This window comes from Brienomyrus brachyistius, chromosome 1 (genome assembly GCF_023856365.1).
Source record: "Brienomyrus brachyistius isolate T26 chromosome 1, BBRACH_0.4, whole genome shotgun sequence".
Taxonomy (NCBI): Eukaryota; Metazoa; Chordata; class Actinopteri; order Osteoglossiformes; family Mormyridae; genus Brienomyrus; species Brienomyrus brachyistius.
The window spans coordinates 32094823-32117606 of NC_064533.1; the positions used below are offsets into that span (position 1 = coordinate 32094823).

At 44.0% G+C, this 22784-nt stretch overlaps 1 protein-coding gene and 1 non-coding gene across 4 annotated transcripts; both read left to right on the forward strand.

Moving 5' to 3' along the window:
- The first annotated feature begins 5212 nt into the window (after positions 1 to 5212).
- wasla (WASP like actin nucleation promoting factor a) lies at positions 5213 to 19853 on the forward strand. Of its 3 annotated transcripts, XM_049019455.1 has the most exons (12): positions 5213 to 5872; positions 9872 to 10006; positions 10358 to 10444; positions 11187 to 11283; positions 11692 to 11715; positions 15019 to 15193; positions 15538 to 15580; positions 16610 to 16763; positions 16927 to 16944; positions 17405 to 17940; positions 18120 to 18228; positions 18677 to 19853. In XM_049019455.1, exons 1-12 carry the CDS (start codon positions 5768 to 5770, stop codon positions 18736 to 18738), a joined length of 1545 nt encoding a protein of 514 aa, XP_048875412.1. In that variant the 5' UTR covers positions 5213 to 5767; the 3' UTR covers positions 18739 to 19853. The 3 variants fall into 3 exon arrangements, with proteins under 3 accessions (XP_048875412.1, XP_048875422.1, XP_048875432.1); XM_049019465.1 differs by lacking the exon at positions 16927 to 16944; XM_049019475.1 differs by lacking the exon at positions 11692 to 11715.
- LOC125706236 (U1 spliceosomal RNA) lies at positions 13345 to 13508 on the forward strand. The gene has a single exon (XR_007381949.1). It is a non-coding gene; the product is annotated as a U1 spliceosomal RNA (small nuclear RNA).
- Positions 19854 to 22784: the final 2931 nt, after the last annotated feature.

Below are 22784 nucleotides of genomic sequence, written 5' to 3' on the forward strand. Positions count from 1 at the left end.
CTTGTTTCATACTCATTAAAAATGTATTATGACATTATAAAATTACCATGCATTTTAACCTTTATGTGGCTAAATTGTACATGAACGCAGCATAAAGGCTAAAATGCACAGTAAATTCTTGTCATAGTAGCGTGAATGCACATAAAATAATACACATTTATGCTCATTTTGCCCGATTCATGACTTTCTAGAACGTAAATGCCTAAAAGCGAAGGCATATTGAAGGAAAGCTTTCGCAACACACTGCATCAGTCTTGCTCTCTCAACTGTGACATTATTGTGCAGCAATCACTTCAGAATTTGTTGCGGGCAGATTTTCCCCCCAAAGTGTTATTTTTTGTATGCAATATTTTGTTATAAAACTACTCTTAGCTTGTTTATTTGTCTTTTTTCTTAATTTCTTGCAAAATAATAAATGTTTAAAGACACTGTCAGGTGACAAAGGAAATAATGTATTTCATTCAGAACATGCCTGTAATCGATACTGCAGTATTTCTGTTTCCAGGTTCGTTTTTATGATTTAAAGATGGTTCTGGTCCAGTTCTAACTACGTAATCCAGCTGGAGGTCACATTCCTCAATCTGCTTCACCAGATGTAACTTGGACAACTCGGTCGATTTGTAACGTAAAATCACATTGACGTATTATGGAGTCACACGACATTACAGTGTGAGGCTGTTGTGTGGAGGTCATTGCATGTTCCTCTACTGGGGGATGTGAACTGCTCTTTGTAGCCACAACCTGAAGAAAAATCAATAATTAACGTTCAGTGTGCAAATCTCCGATTACCCTGAAATTCATTTTCCTGCAGAACGTATTTGCATGCCTCAGCTGGACTGTTAGTAGATACTGCAGAGAGGGTCTCCTCATCATATTCTTCACTGTCTTCATCATCATCACAGAAAGGTGTTTGTCTACAATATGTATATGTGTACTTGTGGAGGGATATCCATCAGCTTAAGACACCCTTCAGAGACTGAACGCAATGTGATGTATGCATTAAAGTGGGGAACTGCTCTGTATTTACCGAATGAGTGAATATGAGACAGTACCTTTCATATAGATGGTTGTATCATTAGAGGTGGTTGCCTCAGATGAAGTACCCCCAGGGATACCTTCAATGAAGGGCCTCCCTGGATTTTGGTGCCTGTTCCTCAGCTGGAGTTAATGGAGTAGATGTGGGCCTCTGCTTTCTTCCTGTTGGCTATGGGGTAAAACAGTAAATGACTGGGCTACCATTGTAATATATAGCGTTATGATTATGTCGTTTTATAAGTTGCTATTTGAATAATACATTACCTTGTCTTTGTTTTTGATTTGTTGTGAAGTGCATTTAGCAGCTCCCGAGTTACATCATTTCACAAACTGAATGACTAATATTAGATGCTGAATAGTTTTGAGGCAAATTTTGGTTGTGCAAAATATATGTCTGTACCTGTATACATGTGAGATTGATATAATACAGACACTGCATGGTCAGTGCGTCCAGTGAAATATTGCTTTTGTGCATACAACCACATATAACTCAAGAATGCTAAACTATATCATTTTAAGATCTTTTCGTCTGGAAATTCTTTAAACAGGTTATATATTGATTGCATAAATTTGACATAGGTGTTCACTCAATCAGTGATTTTTTTTTTGCCATGCGATATCCCTGTTTTTTGCAGCTTTGACTGTAACTCCTCTTGTTTGAGTTCAGTGAAATATGCAGCTCTTTGTCTATCCTGTTTGACTCCATGATTGATCACCTTTTCAGTGATTAACTATCCATCCATCCATCCATTTTCCAAACCGCTTATCCTATTGGGTCGCGGGGGGTCCGTAGCCTATCCCGGAATCAATGGGCACGAGGCAGGGAACAACCCAGGATGGGGGGCCAGCCCATCGCAGAGTGATTAACTAGTGATGCCTTTTTATATCTCACCATGAATTTGTATTATTCTGAATCAACATCTCTGGATTAACAGAACTAATCGAAATCAGCTGTTCCGGGAACTGAATCATCCTCAGTTTAGGCTTTCAGTTTTGCTCAGCCTGACATGGTATAGGATTAGTTATTTCCTCTTCACAGGCTAAAATAACAAGCAAACCCAGACTAACTTTGTCAGCAAAAGAAAATTAGAACAGAAGGACAATAAACTTACTTCACTCCCTGTTTATTGGAAAACAGCACCAACACATGTACAAAACAAAAAGGCAGTCACTCCATACGCACCAGACGAATGCACAAATAAACCAAAGCCACAGTACAAAGAGGGTAGATGAAAATCATAGTCATTGACCAAAGTGAAAAATCCAAAAAACCTAAGCAATCAACAAAAAATTGAGACAGAGGTACCAAATAAGCACAAGCGGGAACCAGACACACAAGCCAAAGTCAATTACCGAGCGAACAATCAATCAAGGAATAACCAATACAATAAAAATGAGCAAAGCTGGTTTCTTGCAGGTGCGGCGAGCTTTTGAACCGGTAGAAAGTAGTAACTGGAAGCAGGGACGTGGAGAGAAGAGCAGAAATGGTGTAGGTGGACTGGACTGTAACAATGAGAATGGCAAAGACCTGAGGCTTACTTGCTTACATTCCATTTATTTTGTATAAATGATGTATGACCAAACGTCCATGTAGAGAGTCTAGAGTTGACTTTGAATTGAGTTGAATTTGTGGCAGGACTGTCCCACTTTCGTTCGTATGTCTGTGGCAGCCGGTTCCTCCTGTGGTCCAACCACATCTTGCTAACCTGGCTCATGAATTTCAAGGGGCCAGAGGGTCAGATGGTAAAGTGGATGGAGAAGCCACAGATCTACAACTCCAACGTCCAGCACGCGGTGTACCGGCTGCACGGCAACGCAGGGTGGGGTGCGAATACTGGCAGCAGTTGGAGGTGGGTCAGCGGACGGAGAGACCGGACATGGCAGGGATGACAGGGGCAGTGCCAGACCAAACCACAGCTGTCCAGCAGGGTCCAGAGGCCTTGGAACATATAAATGCTGATGGACTTGGAGCCAGCAGAGATGAAGGGTGTCATTCCAGACCGGACCACCGTACCCCAGCATCCCGAGGAGCATCTGGCCTTCAGCCTGGATGAGTTGGCATCTGGAACTATTTTGGCTTTGTGACAAATGAAAACAATACACCACGGGACATATGCAAGTTGTGCACAATACTGACAAAGGAGGCAAACAATATGAATTGTCTAAACATTTGACTATCTGATGCTGGACACAATACAAAGAGTTTCGAGAGAGAGGTGTCCCATTTCTTAACAAATTAAATACTAATCTGCCTGTTGCGGCTGAAGTAGGGATGTGATGTTTTTTAAACATTTCTGCATTAAGACAACAGTCTGGAATATTTTTTTACCAGGCGGTTGTGAATCTGCTCCATACAATCTCATGAGGTCATGTTAATTAGTTAATTTGTTCACTGGGATACAAACTTCTAAAGTTGTGCAGTTGTTACAAGTGTTTGTGCTTTGAGAGACACGATAAAGGAGACACGTAAACGTAGTGCATATCTGTTGTTATACATTGTAATAATTATAAAGTTATGCCTAATTTTTAATGGAGATTAATTACTGCTTGTGAATATCTCTGATCATGATTACAGTGTGATTACAATGGCTGCTACTGTACTTATTAGTACAGTAGTTTTCTTGAGTTTACAAAAGGTTTTATTGCAAAAAAAAATTGTGATTTAAACATATATTTTTAATTGACTTACAGTATATACTACGTTTGGTATTGAAAATAGCATTTAATTTCCAAACTTTTCTCAGTATCATATTGAAGTGTGGTATCGAGGCAGCACCAGCCCACACAAACACTCCCGGGCCCCCTTCTGCCCATGCAGTGCGGCAGTCCAACGGAGCCTGTCGGCGTGGACATTTTGGGCTCCTTTCTGAGCACCACCACTGGGAACCACTACATCCTCGTGGCGACAGACTGTATTACTAAGTGGCCCGAGGTATATGCGGTTGCAGGACAAATCGCCGCTGTGACAGCGCCCAGGTTGGTGGAGGAATTCTTCATTCTGCTAGGAGAGGTCTGACGGATGCTGGGCGTATGGAACACGTGCACCAGCCCTCTGCACCCCCAGGGCAATAGACAGGTCGACCTTCAACCGGACTCCATGGTCTACCAAACTATTTTGCATATCCTGACATGTTTGGAATGGAACTGTAAATAGGCCATCTGTGTGTAATTGTGTATACGATGTGCTGTGTTTTCACGACTGTGTTGTACTTAGCTGTATCGTATGTGTCCATTGCCCACTCCTCATGTATTTATGTAATTACCTACCATGTGTGCGACCCTGTGTCTAGCATGTGGCCTCTCACCGTTACCCCGATGTAAATGAAGTGGGAGCCAATCTTGTTTGTGGTTGAACGGAGTCTTTTAAGGGCTGTTAATAAAAGAGCAATTGCCTTGTGGTAAACCTGCCTAAGTGGGACACTACATTATCATTGGTGTGTCTTTCACACTTCTTACTCTTGTGCATGAAAAATGTTGGTCATAGTGCAAATGAAAAATTAATAAAAAATTTAGACATAAAAAATGTAAGCAATATAAGACACAGACAGTAACACATACACAAAGAAATACAGTTAACTGAATTGGCAGGGAATGATTGTGTGCAATCAATGAACGGGAGTTCGGTTTCAGCCGGTAAATCCAGTACTTCTAGAAACTGTAGGTGTTGAGAGGTTTTGGGGGAGTACGGACTAAATAGGAGGGGGGTGATGGAGCAGTCCAGGGTATAATTGTTGTCCTTCCGACACCATCTTTTCTAGCTTATCGCTTAATTCCACCTGCATAGGATGCTCACAAAAAACAGATACTTATTTCACATGTGTCTCACATCTTAATATAAACCATTATGTGGTCAGTAGAGATGACCTGGCATTTGTTTTCAGTAACCACGGAACTACGTGGTTGACAGAAGTACGGCAGTGTGTTCCCGTGGGCTTTAGGCAGCGATCGCGCGCCCTGATGTTAAATAACAGAAAAATGCTTGCTCGGAATGTTTCAGCCGCCACGTTATCCACACATCTGGTCAGTGATCATTACTAGGCAAACTGTGTGTAACGGTGTGACTCGAAGCGTGAATGCCGTTGCGCCTTCCGGGCGTAAGATTTCCCAAGCTCCGCCCTCGCCAGTGTGCGCACCGCCCGTACGCTGCATTCCTGTTACAAAATCCTTGGGAAAACAGGGTCAGACCATTCTCTTTACTGAGGAAGTGTTTCCGGGGGTAGTCTCTGATATAACCGCGTGTTTTCAGTTTTAAATCCCCCTTTTGTGCCGGTAAAGCTGTCATTCTACACAGGATCTGACTGACTTCTTAAAGGAAGAAAGACAGCCGTAATTCTTTTGGCGATAACAAGCGGCGTTTTTCCCCCTCCCCCATTGGTCCATCGATGGTCGTTTCTTCCTGCTGCCATGTTGGATAGTCCTAATGATGTTGCAGTTGGGAGTTCCGTTAAAAGTTTAGGATCTGTAGTCTCTGCGATTCTGGGGGTTGCTGTTAATTTTTCGAAGGATTTGGGATATTTCCAGTTATAACTGTGCAGAAGAGGAATTTTAAAACATAAGACAAAATCCCGAGTTTTTTGGGGTTTTTTTTGCTACCCGGTCCAAAACAACAGTGCACGGATGAGGGAGTCGGGCTGCAGGCCACGGTGACCAATGACTGCATACATTTGCACGTAAAGCACCTTAAGGGATAGATACACGCATTTTGTGTTTGTCGGGTTGATCCTTGTCAGACATGAGTGGCCATCCGCCGCAGCGGCGGGTCGCAAACATCGGATCTATCGTCCTGACGCCCCAGGAGAACGAGTGCCTCTTCGGGTACCTCGGGAGGAAATGCATCGTAAGTTTGCTGCCTGTCTGCCAGGTCGGCTGCTTATTTACTTTTCGATTAATGCTTTTTCAGATTTTGGCGCTTCCGTTTGGAAACACCAAGCACTGGTAGCGTGCAATTTGATGCTATGTAATTTTACGGTCCGTTGTTTTTGTCTGATCGCCATTGGGAAGTTAAAAGTTGGGTATAATAATACTGGCATTGTGTCATTTCCCGCTGTTATCCCGAGGTATCATATGATTCCCGAATCATTCGTCATTTGTGCATTTGTCTCCAGAGTCAATGTCATTCTGAAAATTACATTTTACGAGAGCGAGAGAGAAAAAAGGAAAGATCACTCTCGTTTCTGACCGCGTCATGGAAATATCCTTGACCGCTGCGGTTTAATTTTTACTTTATTTTAAGAATGCATCCGCAGAGCCTGTTAACAAGGCACCAAGCTGGGAGTTACCGCTGCATTAAAAATAGGACAGGACTCCTAGTAATGAACATATATGCAGTCTTTGTGCAGCTGCTATTTAATAATTGACTTTCTTATGCTTTTGGATCTTTTTTGCCTTATAACTGTATCAATCAATGTCACATTGACGGTAAACGGTGTGCCCCCCCCCCTCGGTGTTTACGTTGCTGCAGTGTACTGACTCCGTTACAAGGGGAACTGCAATAGTGTCGCAGTGCCAGTCTGAATTGGCCTTCATAAAAGCAGGACCTGCTGATGACTCAAACTTTTATTGTTCAAGAAGGGTGCAGAAAGCATCTTCAGATATGTATTTGGCAGGCATTATGTAATGGAGCTGTGCATGCAATCCTACACACACATCCACGCTGGAAACGTTGGCGTGGTAGTCTACAATAAATTCGCATTTAAATGTTTTAAGAGATTCGCCCATTTTGTTGAAATGTACTTCAGTAGTTAATTGAAATTCAGTGATTGCAGCAGTGAATTGATGGACAGGCTTTTGCGTCACTGACTGAATGCCCCCCCACCTGCTTCCTGTCGGCCGATCGTATTATTCCCGGAGTTGATGTGGTGCGGCTGTAGTTTAGTTCACGTTAGTTCACTGACATCTGAACCCTCGCTTCGCCTGCAAAGGCCATGTCACCCTTTTGCAATACAGATTACATGGAAACCATACGTTAGACGTTGGGGTTAAATCGTTACAAGCAATTGCATGCAAAAGCTTTTTAAAAATCCCGTTGTGGATAAATAAAGTACATCTTATTAAGTCAAAGTAATTTTTTTTGTAGTGTATACAGGGTGATAGTTGCTGTTGTGTTTAGGATTACTGTCTCTCCCTTGTAACAATTTTTATTTTTAATATTTTAATGTCCATTTTCCAATAAGATGTTTCCCTAATATATGTGGTGCTTGAGTTCAATATTTCCCCATATTATTGTGAAATATGTGTATATTTGCTTAGAGCTGTTAACATATTGCATATGATCTGTCTTTTTGTGACTGCTTGACATCTGGACTACATCAAGTCCTTCAGCTTTGGGCTTGCACCGTTCATATATGTGGTTAACCACCAGCTGGTCCTTGTACATCTCCGATTCAGCACGGTCAGTGATGAGGGACACAGAGAATCAGGGAACACTTTATATCAAAACCAAAATGCCAATAGATGGTAATATTATGCAGTGAAAGTAACGTGAATCCCCAGTGCGACTGAGTCAAGCTAATATTGTAGGAATTGTGGTTTTGCAGGGAATTCCACAACCTTCCCATGAAAATGAAGACCGAGTCCCAAGACTTTTTTTTTTTTCACCACCTCTCTGGGAGAGCATCCTGTCCGCACAACAGTGCTGTGGTGTGTGTGTGTGTGTGTGTGTGTGTGCGCGTGCGTGGAGGGGTGGCCTAGATGTCTGTTCATAGTAATGCTGAATCAGCAGGAAAGGTTGCACACTTGGCTTACAGGAGCTTTCTGGCTTCTGACTGGATGCTCTGACATGCTTCCCTCCTGTTTTCTTCACTAGTGTGTGTCGGGGAGGGGGGATCGGGGGAGGGGGGGGTGGCACTGTTAGGGTTCTTAGGCAGTCGGCTACATGACTTCCTCCTGCAGCCTTTTGCAGGTCTGGGCATGTAATTTGCCGCATGCCTCAAAAGAAGCAAAAAGTTCTCATCTTAGTTCTTCACGTTGTTAAAGCAGTTTCTCTGACTTGAGGAAACTGTCTATGCTAAGATGCAGCAGACAGTACCTGAAATGCTTAGCTTTAGATTTTCGGATCTGAGTACGTGTTTTATTAAACAGAAGTTATAAGCAGTGACGGGTATTTAATCTAATGTTATACATAATCCACCTTGCAGGTGAGGAAATGATAACTGTGATATAGCAGTGTGACAAAATGCAAATGGCAGACGTCCACTGGCACGAAGCAGAAGGAGGCTTTGCTTTTCAAACCTTCACTACACCACGTCACCAAGCAGACTAGTAGTGAGTTTAGCAGATGTTTCTTAAGGCCAGATCATGCTGCAGGGGGGGGGGGGTGCGCAAACCGTCACCTTCTTCCATTTTTCCCACAAGTTCGTCGGGGTCGTCGTGACTCGGAGAGCTCTCCCCGGTGTGGGCTGCGGCTATTTATAGTCAGACAATCTCCGAATTGCTGCCATCGTGACTCAGTTTTATATTTCATGGAAATGGGATCTTTGGAAGTAACATCTGTGGTCTTGTGTATTTTCAGTTCTTCAGTACTTTTGCAGCAGTTCTTGCACTTTGGGGCAGTGTGGGCAGGGATAGTTCGGCAAGTCCACGCTGAATCAGACTTCCCCTTTCTACGAGCCCGCAGACACATGTCTAAAAAAGACTGCCAAGATTAACACCCCGTCCTTAATTGTGCTGATCGCTTCTAATTTAACATGAATCATGGAAACTTGTGCCTGTGAGTACTGGCTGTTTTGTGATGGGGGAAAAAATCCTGGTAACTTTTAGATGATCTATTGTGGGATTATTGACATGCTGCCAAAACATGTAAAAAGTCCTGCCACTTGGACACCGGCTAGAGTGGGCTTATGAGAAATGCTGATCGGTTCTGATAATGTGAATGTGGATGGCGCTCAGGCATTGTGCTCCTTTGGGGGGGAGCTGAGGTAGGCTGAGATCGTCCCAGTCATGGTTGCTGTTACCCATCAAAGCCTGGTTCCTGTGCCAAAATAAAGTTGGTTCCCAGAATGCCGTTGAGAGAAATTAAATTAAACTGATAATTCCCTGCTATGAACAGGAATGCGATATAAGATGATTTGGTATGACACTAATTGACACTATTATATGTACCATAAGCATTTTCTCATGGTTTATCTTGGTCAGTCGGCCTAATAGTATGTGAAAATGCGTATAAACATTCTGTTTTTATGTATTGATTGTTCTATTTTTAAATAATAACCGTTTAATTCTGCTGAAACGCACTTGGGTAGTTGTCTGGTTGGCTTGCTGAGATTTTTTTATTTATTTTACTGGCCTGCGTTGTCATTAAAATTGGAAAGGGGGGTAGATGAGGATTTAGGGAACTTCAATATAAAATCTCAAATACAGTTGCTATGTCTGTACCTGCATGCAAAAAAATGAACCTCTCCACAAAATAACATTGTCTGTCGTAGTTTTCATTGGACATAAATATCTCCTGCCAAAACGGTGAAGGTAGTATTTGACCTTCCGAAGAAAATATCTCAAGAGCAAATCTCCAAAACTCACCCAGCTCACGAGATACACTTTTAAGACAATTTTTATGGACTTGGTGAGTTTGGGGAAATTTTCTGAAAGGTCTTCGTTGGATTGCATGAGGGCTGAGTGAGTTTTGGTTTCCCAGTATTGTAACATATGATGAGGAAGCCTGACTTTAGGTCATTGACTGTCTCGTCTGAAAAGCAACAAAAATTTGTGGAAAATTTGCTCTTCCATTGTCCCAGCCTGCTCTGAAGGAAACGGTTGAACTGTTTCTAAGTAGTCTGCTGTATACTTTACCTCAAACGCATGTTTTACTGGGTCTTTCTCCCCTTCCCTCTGCCGAAAGAGTTTGTGTTCAGCCGTGGTCCAGGTCTTTGTCGCCGAGAGGGGCTCCATGTGGGTGAAAAGGTGCTGTGGTGTGGCGTGCCTGGTGAAGGACAACCCTCAGAGATCCTACTTCATCAGAGTCCTCGACATCAAGGTGACACTGCGCTGACAGGGGGAATGCCCGTTGGCCGTGGGGTGGGGTTGACTCTTTAAAAATGGCCCTATTCAGCATTAACAGCCTACTTTGACTAGAATTATAATTAGTTGCCTGGTGAAGTGGTGGTACGTGAGCAGGAGGACAAGGATGCAGGTGATTGAGCTCCGCTGGACTACTTGAGTTGGGCACTAGGAGGTGGGGGGATAGTTCTGTTCGTGGGAAGCTAGAATTGTGAGGGAGAGAATGTGATCCTCCAATCTCCTGCTGTCTTACATTGCCTGGTACCTTACCTTTCAGTACCACATGGGTACCGGTAGCTTACCACTCTTTTTCTCCTTGTCATTCCAGGAAGGAAAACTGATGTTTGAACAAGAACTCTACAACAGCTTTTCAATAAGCTGTTCAAGGTCATACTTCATTTCGTTTGCCGGAGATGTAAGTGTCGTCAGATCTTTGTCGTCGTTTTCTTTTCTTTCTTTTCCTGGGATACAGTAAATCTTTATAGATCAGAATTGTTCACTATAGGCTTCTATGCAGTTGCTGTTTTTGGTTTCACCAGGGAAAATCCTTTTTTTTTTGTTTTTTTTTTTTTTTTTTAAATGGATACCCCCTTGTTTACTAAAGGAATTTACACAAAACCTCTGAGCAGTACAATCACTTTTCTTTGTCGTGTTGGTTCCCAGCTAATGTTGTTGTTGTTCTCCATTTCCTGGTAAGAATATGGCCATCCAGTGAGAGGGTTAGGGAACAGATACTCGATGGGGTAGGAATGAGCCATATTCAGACTGTATAGAGAAAATAACAACCAGTGTTAACCACATAAACTAGCTGGTGGCATTTGGAAATGCAGGTTACATCCCCTAGTAACATAATTATGTTTTCTAACCGCATTTGTTAGTCATTCAGAGTGGTTTAATGATCCTCTGTGTGTTTTAGCGCATGCGCATGCCCGCGTGTACACACACACACACATGCACATAAGCAGAGGTTTGTTCACACCTGTGCTTCGCTTTCTTCATGCATCGACCTGCCTCCTTAGCTAAAGGTGTTGTTATTATTGATCTATCAGCCCCTGGGAAGGAGGCCATACCTGCTCGTTAACACTCAAGGGTGTCCAATTAAAAATGCTCCATGTTTGTGAAAGGGGACTGACCCACCTCCCTGTGATTCTCCGCAGACCTGCCAGGTGGGCCTGAACTTTGCCAGCGAGGAGGAGGCCAAGCGATTCCGGGGGGCGACCAGCGACCTGCTTAGCAGACGGCAGAGGAAGACTGGTGAACAAACCCCTCGGCTTATACTCTGGCTCTGCCTCTTCGGCTCTTTCCTCGGGCTTAGCTAACAAGCGCCGTCTGTCTTTCCGCCTCCTGCTGCTCCTTCAAGCAGGTCTCAAAGGGCTCGTACTGCGCCCAGTGCCATGGCCCGATTTCACGCTTAGCTAACCGTCGCCTGACTGAGGTCGTGTGAGTGTGCTGGGGCAGAGTGAGTGCTGTTTCTCTGCGTTGGGCGCCTGCTGTGGGCTGCAAGCCTCTACTTGGTCTGATTCTCCCCTCACATCTTACCTAAAACACAGCCTCTACACAACCTGTGTCCTTTTCCCTTCTGCTCAACTCACATTCACTGCAGTGCACCACCTAGCTATACCTTTTTTTTTTGTGTTAATTACTTTAATTTTTGTTTTACAGAAAAAAGACGTGACCCTCCAAATGGTAGGTTATCTGATTATGTAAGTTTGCTGACATAAGTTTGTAAAAATTTAAAAAGAATAAATTCTGCTGCTTGGCAGTCACTTTTAGCTGTCAAATTTGGCTATTTTTTTCCTACAGTTGGTAATTAGGTTTTGAACGACCCTATTCATATGTCCTATTTTCCTAAAACACTCCATATAACTTGCTCAATTCAGTCCCAAAATATAACCCCCCAAACTACCATTAACACAATCATAAAACTTTCAGTACCAACATCTACCTTAACAAGTTCAACTTATGTCCACCTAATATGAGTATTTAGAGACCCTGTGTGTGTGTCAGTAATGAGCTAATCACAACTCAGATTTTCATCTCAAAACTGATACTGTTCTCGTGGATTTTTTTTAATGGAAGGTGACGTCTAAGATAAAATCCCAGTTCCCCTGGAGTGTTCATTACTTCAAGCCCAATCTAATTCTGGAAAGTCCAGTGTTCTCTGAGTGGGAAACCCTGGTGGGCGTGGCTTTTTCTGCTGCACTGGTTTCTCTTTGAAGCTGGTTTTCACCAGCGTAGATTTGTTGGTGCTCACACTTCCAGGAGCTGTGTGATGATGATCCACTGGTGTGACTGGGCCTGTTTTTCATCTCGTCGCGGGTTTCTAAGCGTGTAGTAGGTTCCTGCCCAGAGACGCCGAAGCTGATGTCGGTGGCGTCGTTCTAACTGAGACCATCAGCATTTGGGTGTCCCAGCATCAGAACTGGCATGTTTAGAGGCAGAGAGTGTGACTTATGGGTCCCTGTATGGTCTGACACAGAGAAGATCTCTGCTGGCCTTTAGGCTGAAGTGGTCTGCGGGCAAAGAGAACTGAGATTTGCTTGGCCGGCAGTGACAGACTGAGGGTATGTTTCTTGCTTTTTTTGTGTGTGTGTGTGTGTGTGTGTGTGTGTGTGTGTGTGTGTGTGTGTGTGTGTGTGTGCGTGTGTCTGTGTCTGTGTGTGTGTGTAGGTTAGTTCCTTGTGTTTAGGGCCGGCTCACGCAGTCAGTGCTGTGATGGTGGAGATTCGACTTCAGTGGGGTTTTTGTGGCTTAGTGGATGTTTGTAGCGAAGCGTTGGACAGGATCAGTAAGGAGGTGAAAAGGAATGGCAGTGAGGAGCCTGTGTTCTCCTCTACTGCGCTCAATGGAAGTGATGCTTGGTTTGGACTCCCTGCTGAGGGTCTTCTGTGCCTCCTCTTGGCTCTGTCTGAGGAGGGCAAACCCAGCGGCTGTCTGGCGGCCCTCCAGTGCCCGGGCCTGCCTGAGGACGGTCTGGACGCAGGGCCCAATCCAGGCCCGTGCTGCTCCACAGTGGTTGCACCTCCTTCCTGCTGGGAGGGGACCTGTTTGGTATTGGGACAGGCAGCCTTCTTGATGACGAGCACAGAATCTACGTGAGTGATTCTGGCATGAACAGCTTGTGGGCCCCAAATGTGGACAGGGCAGGTGCTGGGTGTCGTGTGACGGTCTGCTGGAACATGTAACGTTGAACTGAGGGTCTGTTTTCTATGAGTTTGTGTAGTCTTCAGCTACTGGCATTTTTAGTAATGTCCACCTGGTTTAAACAATAATTTTAAACTCTAAACAAGGCTAAGTTACTTATCTAAGGCTAAGATACTTACCTGGCAGGGGAGATACCATGATCACGAAGGTGGTTCACCCAGGGTGAGGCATAGCCATTGTACTGCGGCTGTGCTGACCCCTGCGAATTCCCCAAATGTGGGAATCTCGACTGCATAATTTCTGGTAGTGGGGGACTGCGTTCGCGCTCTCCCCTGTATTTTTTTGGGGCAGCATGTGGCTTAGTGGGCTAAGCCTGTGTCCTTGTAATCAGAAGGTTGCAGGGTCGAACCCAGCCTCAGCACGTCTGCGGGTCCTTGAGCAAGACCCTTAACCCCCAGCTCCCTGGGCGCCGCTACAGGTGGCAGCCCTTCGCGGTCAAACACAAAAAGCAAGTTGAGGGAGGCGTAAAGATAATTTCCCTACAGGGGATCAATAAAGTATCAATTATTAAATAGAGGTGCACCGGTATCAGCACCGATCCATAAGTATTTAACTGATCGGGTATCAGCCCTATGCGACTAATTCACATCCAGTACTTACTCGCTTAGTTTTTGGCATTGTGTGTAAACTTGAATTTACTAGTTTAATAACTAATAATATGTAAACTATAAATTTGTGTGTATACATATATATTACAGTAAAAAGAGCTCTTGTATCGGAATCAAATTGGAGCTGGAAAAAATGTGGCTCAGCCCATCCATAGTGTTAAAGGTTTCAGGCAAGTCACAGGACAAGTTGTGGTCCCAGGGCCACAGGTACCACTACCAGCTTATGTTTGAAGATGGAGTGAAATGTAAATATGCAGTTCTACTTCATTTACCTTTGCCTTGTGTAAGGTGGTGATTCTGAAAGTTTGCTTAAATCCTCAAGTTGTTACAGCAGTGTTTCTCTACCTGGTTCTCAGGGACCTCCAGACGGTCTAGGTGGGAGCAAAAACACAGACTGTCTGCGGGTTCCTGAGGACTGGGTTGAGAAACACTGCTCCAAAGCACCTTGAAGTAGGGAGCTGGGGGAGAGCAAAAATGTGGGCTGTTTGGCAGGCAGCTGGAATGGAGCAAAAACGTGGAACTCCTGGGGGTTCCCAAGGACAGGGTTGAAGAGACATTGCTTTAGAGAAGATTAGGAACTTTTAATACTGCTAGCACTTTTTTCTGGAACCAGAACCATCTCCATATTTCTGCATAAGACAACTCGATTACTTTTGTTAATATAACCGGTCCCAGTGTAACTTGCCAGTGCTTATTAGCAGGATAACGTTACATCATATTCTGTGGAAAATGAAAGATCGATCTGCTCTCCGGATTTAATAACAATTATGAACATTTCGTGGGTCTTATAAGTAAAATATAAATAAAAGGCTGCGTGTTGTGATTCCGCCAATAAGTAACAAATAACCAACAAAACAACTTATCCTACATTTTTGGCATGGCGCTGTAGTTTTGTATGAAATTTGTGTTTGTAGTGTAACCTACAAAATGTTTCGTCTCCCATGCATATTTAGCATAAAGATCAAAATTCCTGTTGTGTGGTGTGAAAGCAGCACATGAAAGTGGCCAGGAGCTACAGAAGTTCCAGGTGGAGACGGCCCGGGGACTTGTAAACCAGGACCAGGTTCTGGAACTTAAGCGTGAAAGCACTTATCGTGTTCATTGCATCTCCGGTACCAACTGAGGCAGGTCCTCGACCATAAGGCTCATGAGTCCTTCTCTTCTGCCCGTTCCTCAGGGCCTGCCCTGCCCATGGCCACAGTGGACATAAAGAACCCAGAGATCAACAACATGCGGTTTCAAAACAGTGTACCTGTCAACAACATGGTTCACAGCAGCCTGAACAAGAAGAAGGCAAAAGGCAAGCGCAAGAAGCTGACCAAAGCTGACATCGGGACCCCAAGCAACTTCCAGTGAGTTCTGTGCTGCCCTTCCTATGAGGGGGGGGCTCGTAATTTGTCTTATGAGCTCTTAAAAACATTGCCGCCATTGTGAGACACTGCAGACTGATTTAAAATGGAGTTATACTGGAGTTTTCATGGTAGCAAAGCAGCCAGGTGTGCTCCTGTATCTTCACGAGTTAACGATGTTTATATGCATCCCGTGTTCCTGTGCGTTTCCATGACGGGTAAGAGTTTGTGTCTGAGCGACCGGCTGATCCAGCTGAGTGGGTTATTTTTCTAACATTCTGCCCCACGACACTCTGTCTTGCTGGTACATTCATTGCTCAGGTATCTTTTCTCGTGTCCTGTCACAGGCACATCGGACATGTTGGGTGGGATCCGAACACGGGTTTTGACGTGAGTACAGTTCCTCCCTGTCTGCCAGTATTGGCGCATTCATGTTGGCACTGATTGGGGAAGATGAATCACCAGATAAGTTTGCCCTCTGGTTTACAGCTGATGAGTCTCTCGCAGAACCTGAATGAATTTATTTTTAAGATAATCTGTATGTGATAGGAATGTCTGAGTTTTTTCCCAGATTTGACAATTTTGAAACCTCTAGTCAAGATCAAGTTTAATTCTCAGATTTTTTTCATAACTGTCGGTATGCACATTGTCTGCTGTGTCACAAATAACGCATTACAGTTCATGGGATGGAAAAAAATGTACCTCCATGGTACCAGAACAGGTTCTGTATATCGGTAATTGAAATGCCCAGTTAATCTTATCCTAGGTTTGGTGCCCATTGTGACCCCTAGCAGTCTCAGGCTGGGAGATGAACGCTCGCCCTCTTTTGGGCGTCAGCCCTCCTCTTGGCTTGGCTCCCCGAACTTTTGAGCAATGTAACACACAAACAAAAGGGGGCTGTTCACTCGGTGCCCCCTCACTCCCACCTCCAATAGACATTGCTGTAGAATGTGGACCCCATTCACAGATACATGAGCCAGTTTGTACAATCTAAGCTTTATCACCATGGGATTCAAACCCAGTTCCTTCTTTTGCCAACCCCATAAGTCACAAAATGAATTCGCCCAAGTTTTCATTTGTCTGTTTGGGGGGGAAAAAAACCTGATCACTATTTATAATTTGCCATGCGACCATGCACTTCTCGGCACACAGTACTGTTAATATGCGTTTTCTGATTTCCTTGGATTTCCACCAGGTGGCAGAGTTCAGAAAATGCCTGTTGTGCAAAAAAAAATTAGATGCTCATGTACTGGTTAAGGAGACAAGCAGCACATCTGCTTAAATCCCAAAATACTAGGCTTTATACCTTCAGTTCAGCTGAGGTGTGAGTCTTCATTCTAAATGTCCTCGGCATGCAGTCAACTGTGAAACACTTGGCATTATTTATAATACCTCTGGTTTATCACCCGCCTCATCCAGCTGAATAATCTGGACCCAGAGCTGAAGAACCTATTCGACATGTGTGGTATCTCCGAGGCCCAGCTGAAGGACAAAGAGACGTCCAAGGTCATTTATGACTTCATTGAGAAGAAGGGTGGCGTGGAGGCTGTTAAGAATGAGCTCCGGAGACAAGGTTCGTCTGCTTATGCGGTGGTGCCAGATTCCTGGTCACTTCCCCCGCTGTTGGTTCCTGCTCTTATGGTCTTGTGGACCAGGGTGTTTAGTGTGTTCTGAATAGCCTACAGTGTTGTTATAGTGGCTGGGGTGTGTGGTCTAACCCTGTGGTCTGTCCCCAGGTCCTCCCAGGTGGAGTGGTAGGTAATGGTCTGTCACACAGCATGGGCTGCTGTGATGCATGTATTCGGGATCAGGGTGTCCGTGAGACGCTAGTGCTTAGAGTGAACACCCTTACTGTGCTGAGTGTGGCCCCTGTTGGGCTGAGTGTGGCCCCTGTTGGGCTGAGTGTGGCCCCTGTTGGGCTGAGTGTGGCCCCTGTTTGGTGGCCCAAGGCCGTGTATCTGACTGGAGTGTGATTGGATATGTGTGTTTGCAGTGCATGGTGTGTCATATTAATATAGAGTATCTTTACTTATGTTAACAGTTCAGAAAAAAAAAAAAAGTGCGTCTGAATCTTTTCTTGAGTGCAGTGCAGTAAACTGAGTTGAATTACTTCACTGCTTGGCCTTTTCCTTTGCCTGGTTTTCGTAGAACGAGCACAGTCACCAGTTGTCGTTTTTTTGCTCTTACTATCTCTTTTTTTTTTTTCCTCCAAAGCCCCCCCACCTCCACCTTCCAGAGGCGGACCACCACCCCCCCCTCCACCTCCTCACAATTCCGGAGCTCCCCCTCCACCTCCTGCCAGGGGAAGAGGGGCCCCTCCCCCGCCCCCACCGTCTAGAGCCCCCACGGCCGCCCCTCCCCCTCCACCTCCGTTCAGAACTGGGATGGGGGCCCCACCACCACCCCCGACTAGGGGCCACCTACCACCACCACCTCCACCTTCGCACGTCTCTTTGGCCCCAACAGCCCCTCCACCACCCCCACCCCCACCCTCTTCCTCCCCTGGGTCCACAGTCTCAGTGGCTCCACCCCCTCCGCCGCCTCCCCCTCCCCCACCAGGTCCCCCTCCACTCCCTGACACAGATACGGGCGATGCGTTGCCATCGCCCATCGGGGGCAAGTCGGCGCTCCTGGAGCAGATCCGCGAGGGAGCACAGCTTAAGAAGGTGGAGCCAAACAACAAGCTAGTGTCCAGCACGGGCCGAGACGCCCTCCTGGACCAAATACGGCAGGGCATCCAGCTCAAAACTGTGAGTTATCACTGCCTTCTGTTGCAGGCCAACGACAGGCTTAGTCTCCATGAGATTAGGTGCTGCAGAGGTCTATGTGATGGGAGGGAAAGTGGAACATGAGTAAACCATTGTAATGGATCCTGGCTGTGGGGATGCTGTTTTCTAAAGCTGTTCCTTTGCATTTCTTTGTGACTCAGGTGTCTGATGGGCCAGACTCAGGACCCCCCACCCCAGCACCCTCAACTGGCATTGTGGGGGCGCTCATGGAAGTGATGCAGAAAAGAAGCAAAGTCATCCACTCGTCAGGTACGTGTGCGCTAAAAACCTACATACACCTTGTTGTTGAAGCCCTCGGTGCCAGGAAAGCTGGTTTTCTTACAGTGGACTGAGAATTTAAGAAGAGTGGTTTGTTTAAAGGCAGTTTAGATAAATATCAACAGACTTTAGTGAGGATGGATGGGGCAACTGCTTGGATTCTGTAAAGCTTTTTTTAAATGATCATAAATTGGAATGAAAGAATTGGAGAAAAGGGTTAAGGAAAGTCAATACTCGCCGGGACCAGATAATCTGTAATCTTTATAATCCCAGTCTGCTTGGTATAGTAATATAGATTCAGCAACCCTGGGAATCCATGATGGTCTGGATTCTTACCCTGTAACCAGCTGTCAGTAGCTCTCCTTTTGCAGTTATGTGTACAGCAAAGATCTCACGTATTGGCTTAGAATACCTGTACATTAATTTTTATTTCTCCCAGATGAAGACGATGATGACGATGACGAGGAGGACTTCGAGGATGACGACGAATGGGACGATTAGTGTTCTGCCCCAACACCCCGACATAATTCACTAAAATGTTCCTTCTAAATCTTATTCAAATTATGTAAATGTTCTATCAATTTTGCTGTATATTTTTGTTGCATTTTTGTTTTGTTTTTTTGCTTTTTTATCGATCTGTGCAATACCTCATTTAATCTGTAAAGGTTTGTCGTGTATCTTCTGTAAGGTTTCTTTTCAATTAACATGTGCAATTTTACATTGGGTCAAATTTTCTTGATTTGTAGATTTTGGATGTTTTGTTCTTTCCACAGTGAAGGGAGATCAGAGGAACAAACCGACAAATCTTTAATGTTGTAATTGCTAGTTAATGCAAAATAACACTATTTTCATACTGTACTTTTCTGTACCTTAAATTTTTCTTATTCAAATTAGTTTAGCTTTATTATTTTCTTAAGAATCAGCTATTGGAATATTTAGCCCCATTGTTTTCTCTGTAAATTTCCACAGAGTTTTGAGGCTGTTATATTTTTGCACGAACCAGAATCGAAATTCACACAAAGAAAATGGCGCAGGACTGATTATTGTCAGACGTGCTTAAAAAGTCACCGCGAAAGCGACCAGCCACGGATGGTGTGCATGTGGGTGTATGTTACTCTGGCCAGATGCCTCCTGAGATCAAGTTCCAGTCTTGTTTTCCTTAGGTCACAGTGTTTATTTTAAGATTGCTCACATACATCTTTTATTCACTTTTTACCGAGGTGTCAGAAGAGGGGAATCAGGTCAGTGTTCATGTAAAGGGAGAAAAATATATAATTACCGTCATTAATTTAAAAAAAATGTGCAATTTACTGTCATATAGCGTTTATTGCTAAAGGCTACAGTACAATAACAGTAAATTAACAGTTTGCAAGATGCTTACAAGAGGCTTGGTTCTCAACTAATTGATGGTGATGCCTGTTACAAGCCCCTTTGTCATAAACCTCTGTAGTGACAAATGCTGTTTTTAACAGTGTTGTATGTATGAATTTTACAATCTTGTGCTTTCTCCTGAGGATTGTGCTGCAATAAGAAGCCAGGTTATCAACAATAAACAGTATGAAAAGGTTGGAAAAGAAACACTAAATTGTACACTTAAATAAATGTTAGTATTTAGACCTTTTCTGTCTTGTGGTTTTAGTGTACTGTCACAGAGGTGGTGTCCCATGGGTGTCAGAGATGACCAGTCAGTGCGTACAGGTTTTTCATCAGTGTTTTGCTGCTTCCTGAAATAGTATGTTATACTTCTGCCCTATTTAGCGAAATGTAACTGCATATTGATGTCCCAGTAAGGCCAAACTTCATTTCCTCTGATGCTTAGGTGCCAAGGTGGCACTCGGGAACCTACCGCATGTGGACCACTGGTCCATCTGGCCGTAAGTGGTATTCTGACTGGAATTGCCCCTCTGGAAATGATACTGGGAGAAGTGAATCCTAAATGGAGATGTATGAAAATAGGCTGTTCTGTCCAATGATTCCCCCCCCCCCCCCCAAAGTGTGTCTTCTCTTAACTATTAAAATGGCTGGGTTACACACACACACGCCGCTATGCGGCATTTTGGATCTGGTAACCAGTCACTATTGTGCTGTACTAATTCAGGCCATGTGGTGACCTCTTCCAGGATGCACATACCTCATGTGGACAGGACTAAAAGCTATTTTCTTGTGCGTTTTACTTGCACATTCTAATTTGTGTTTTTACTGTAAGTATTGGGCTAACCTTGATTTGAACCTAGATTTAGTAGGATTCATGTAAAAAAAAAAGTTAAAAATCACGTAATATTTGCAATATAGAAATGCATGATATTTGCCCTGTAAATGGTAGCAATATTTTTGCAAAAAAAAAAATGCAGGATGGGAGTTTGAGGAAATGCCAGAATTCCTTGCAAAAATATTTCTACTGCTTTTTTCAGAATGCCGAACAAGAGAAATATATATTGAATACGAATCTATGGTCAAATGAGGAAAAATAATTAGATTTTAAAGGATTCCTAAAAAATAAGACCTGAATGTTTTTCCTTCCCCAGAATTGTCTGTATGGAACTGGAACTCATTCGCAAATTTCTTCATGTCCTGCAGAGAGAGATCCCTCAATACTCTTAGTCATAACACGGCACCTGGAGTTCTAATGAGCTCACAATTTGCACAGTCATCTTTTTTGAATTTTTCCTGTGAGTCGAGTATGTAACTCCCAAACAATGCTTCTTGTGTGCGGCCACAGCATGTGAATCCATTCTTGGAGCTGTGCTTTCTTATCAAAACAAGAAAAAATGTCTCTTCATAGCTGGACCTAGTGGGAGATCTTTGTCGGGAAAACAGGTTTCCACAGCGGGATCTTAATGAGTTCTTCTGCTTCACTCTTCTGGCTAATCAAGCAACAGAGCCTTGATGATCAGGCCCTGTCATAGCAGAGTGCTTTTGTTGACAGGATGACGCTTTGCCCTCTCTGTGCCACACGTTCTTTGAAGATTTGTCAGAAATGGTTCTTTAGCTTTTGGATTTCTGCTGACATTATTTTACGTTCTGCAGAAATGTGCCTTAAGAACAGTACAAATTAGGGTGACTGCTCTGTTGGTCCAAAGTTTCAGCACTCAATGTCTTCTTTCTGAACGAAGCAATTCCTACAATATGTTTTTAGTTGAATTTAATTTGCTTTTATAACATTGGTAGGGGTGGCATGGTGGTTCAATGGTTAGCAGTGTTGCCTTACACTTCTGGAACCTGGGTTTGAGTGTCTGTCAGGATTCAATACGTGTGCAGTTTGCATGTTCTCCCTGTGTTGTCCTGAGGTTCTGTCGGGGAATTCTGGTTTCCCTCACTGTCCAAAAACATGTTGAGGTTAAGTAAAGTTACCGAATTGCCTATAGGTGTGTGACTGTGTCCTGTGATGAGTTGGCACCCCGTACTGGGTTATTCCCTGCCTTGTGCCTGTAGCCTCTTGGATAGGCTCTGTGCCCCGCCCCCATACAGGAAAAGTAGTTTCAGTAAATGGATGGATGGAATACTGGTAATGCCATTGTAGTATCTGACTGATAGGTGACCCTTTGCACTACTGCATATGTGATGGCTATACTATAAATAGCCACAAGGTGAGTCATTTCTCACTTGATCTCATTGTATGCTGCTGCTAGCGTCATTAATGGTGCCCATGAGGTGTAAAGATGGTCAAGAAATGCTTTGAATGTGTTTTTTCTGCCCCATCCCTTGGGCTTAAGTCGGGGACTTTCCTGCACTTTGACTTGCTTATCCACTTGTGTTCTTCCTGGGTGAATACCTCTTTTTCCAGGGGATATGGGGAATTCTTTGGTGAGCCCTGCAGCATTTCAGGAAGAGTGAGGGGGAACCTTGAAATGTTCTCCTCCACTCCTGAAGCAGGGTTCCCACATGTCCTGGAAAATAGTCAACCAATTTCCAGTCATGGAAAACACATGGAAATTAAGAGAAAAGTAAAATGTCCTGGAAATTCTTGTAATGTCCTGGAAAAATATTTCAGCAAATGAATAATATTGCCATGTGAAGTGATGAATATTCAATTGGTTGAGTATTTTCCAGGATGAGTGGGAACCCTGTGAAGGTGATTCTGTTGCTGGTTTTGTGCAAAGCCATTTGGATCAGCAATAATCGGGGAAAACACAACACACTTGAAGCACGATAAAGTGAAAAGAATCTAATACAGACGTTCCTCTACATACGAACGAAGAGGACTGTAAGTCCAATTTGTGTTCATTGGGCTCCCGTTTCCTGTCCGCAACATCAAACTTTTTTTCTGCACAACACTTCCAGGTAATACGACTTCTGGCCACTATTGCCGCCACGCAGCAGTGTAACATGCGTACTCCCAGCATCTTAGTTCTTTGTACTTGCGTATACCCTTAAAATGATGTTGAATGACGTCGTACGGATGTTTCAAGTTACGAATGACTGTTCAGAACGTATCTCGTTCGCAAGTAGAGGACTGTCTGTAGTATATTTTTCTATTAATGTGTTTGGAAAGTTCACTGCATGAACTGAACTACATGTAGAAGTAAGCTCAACGCAGTTGACACTTG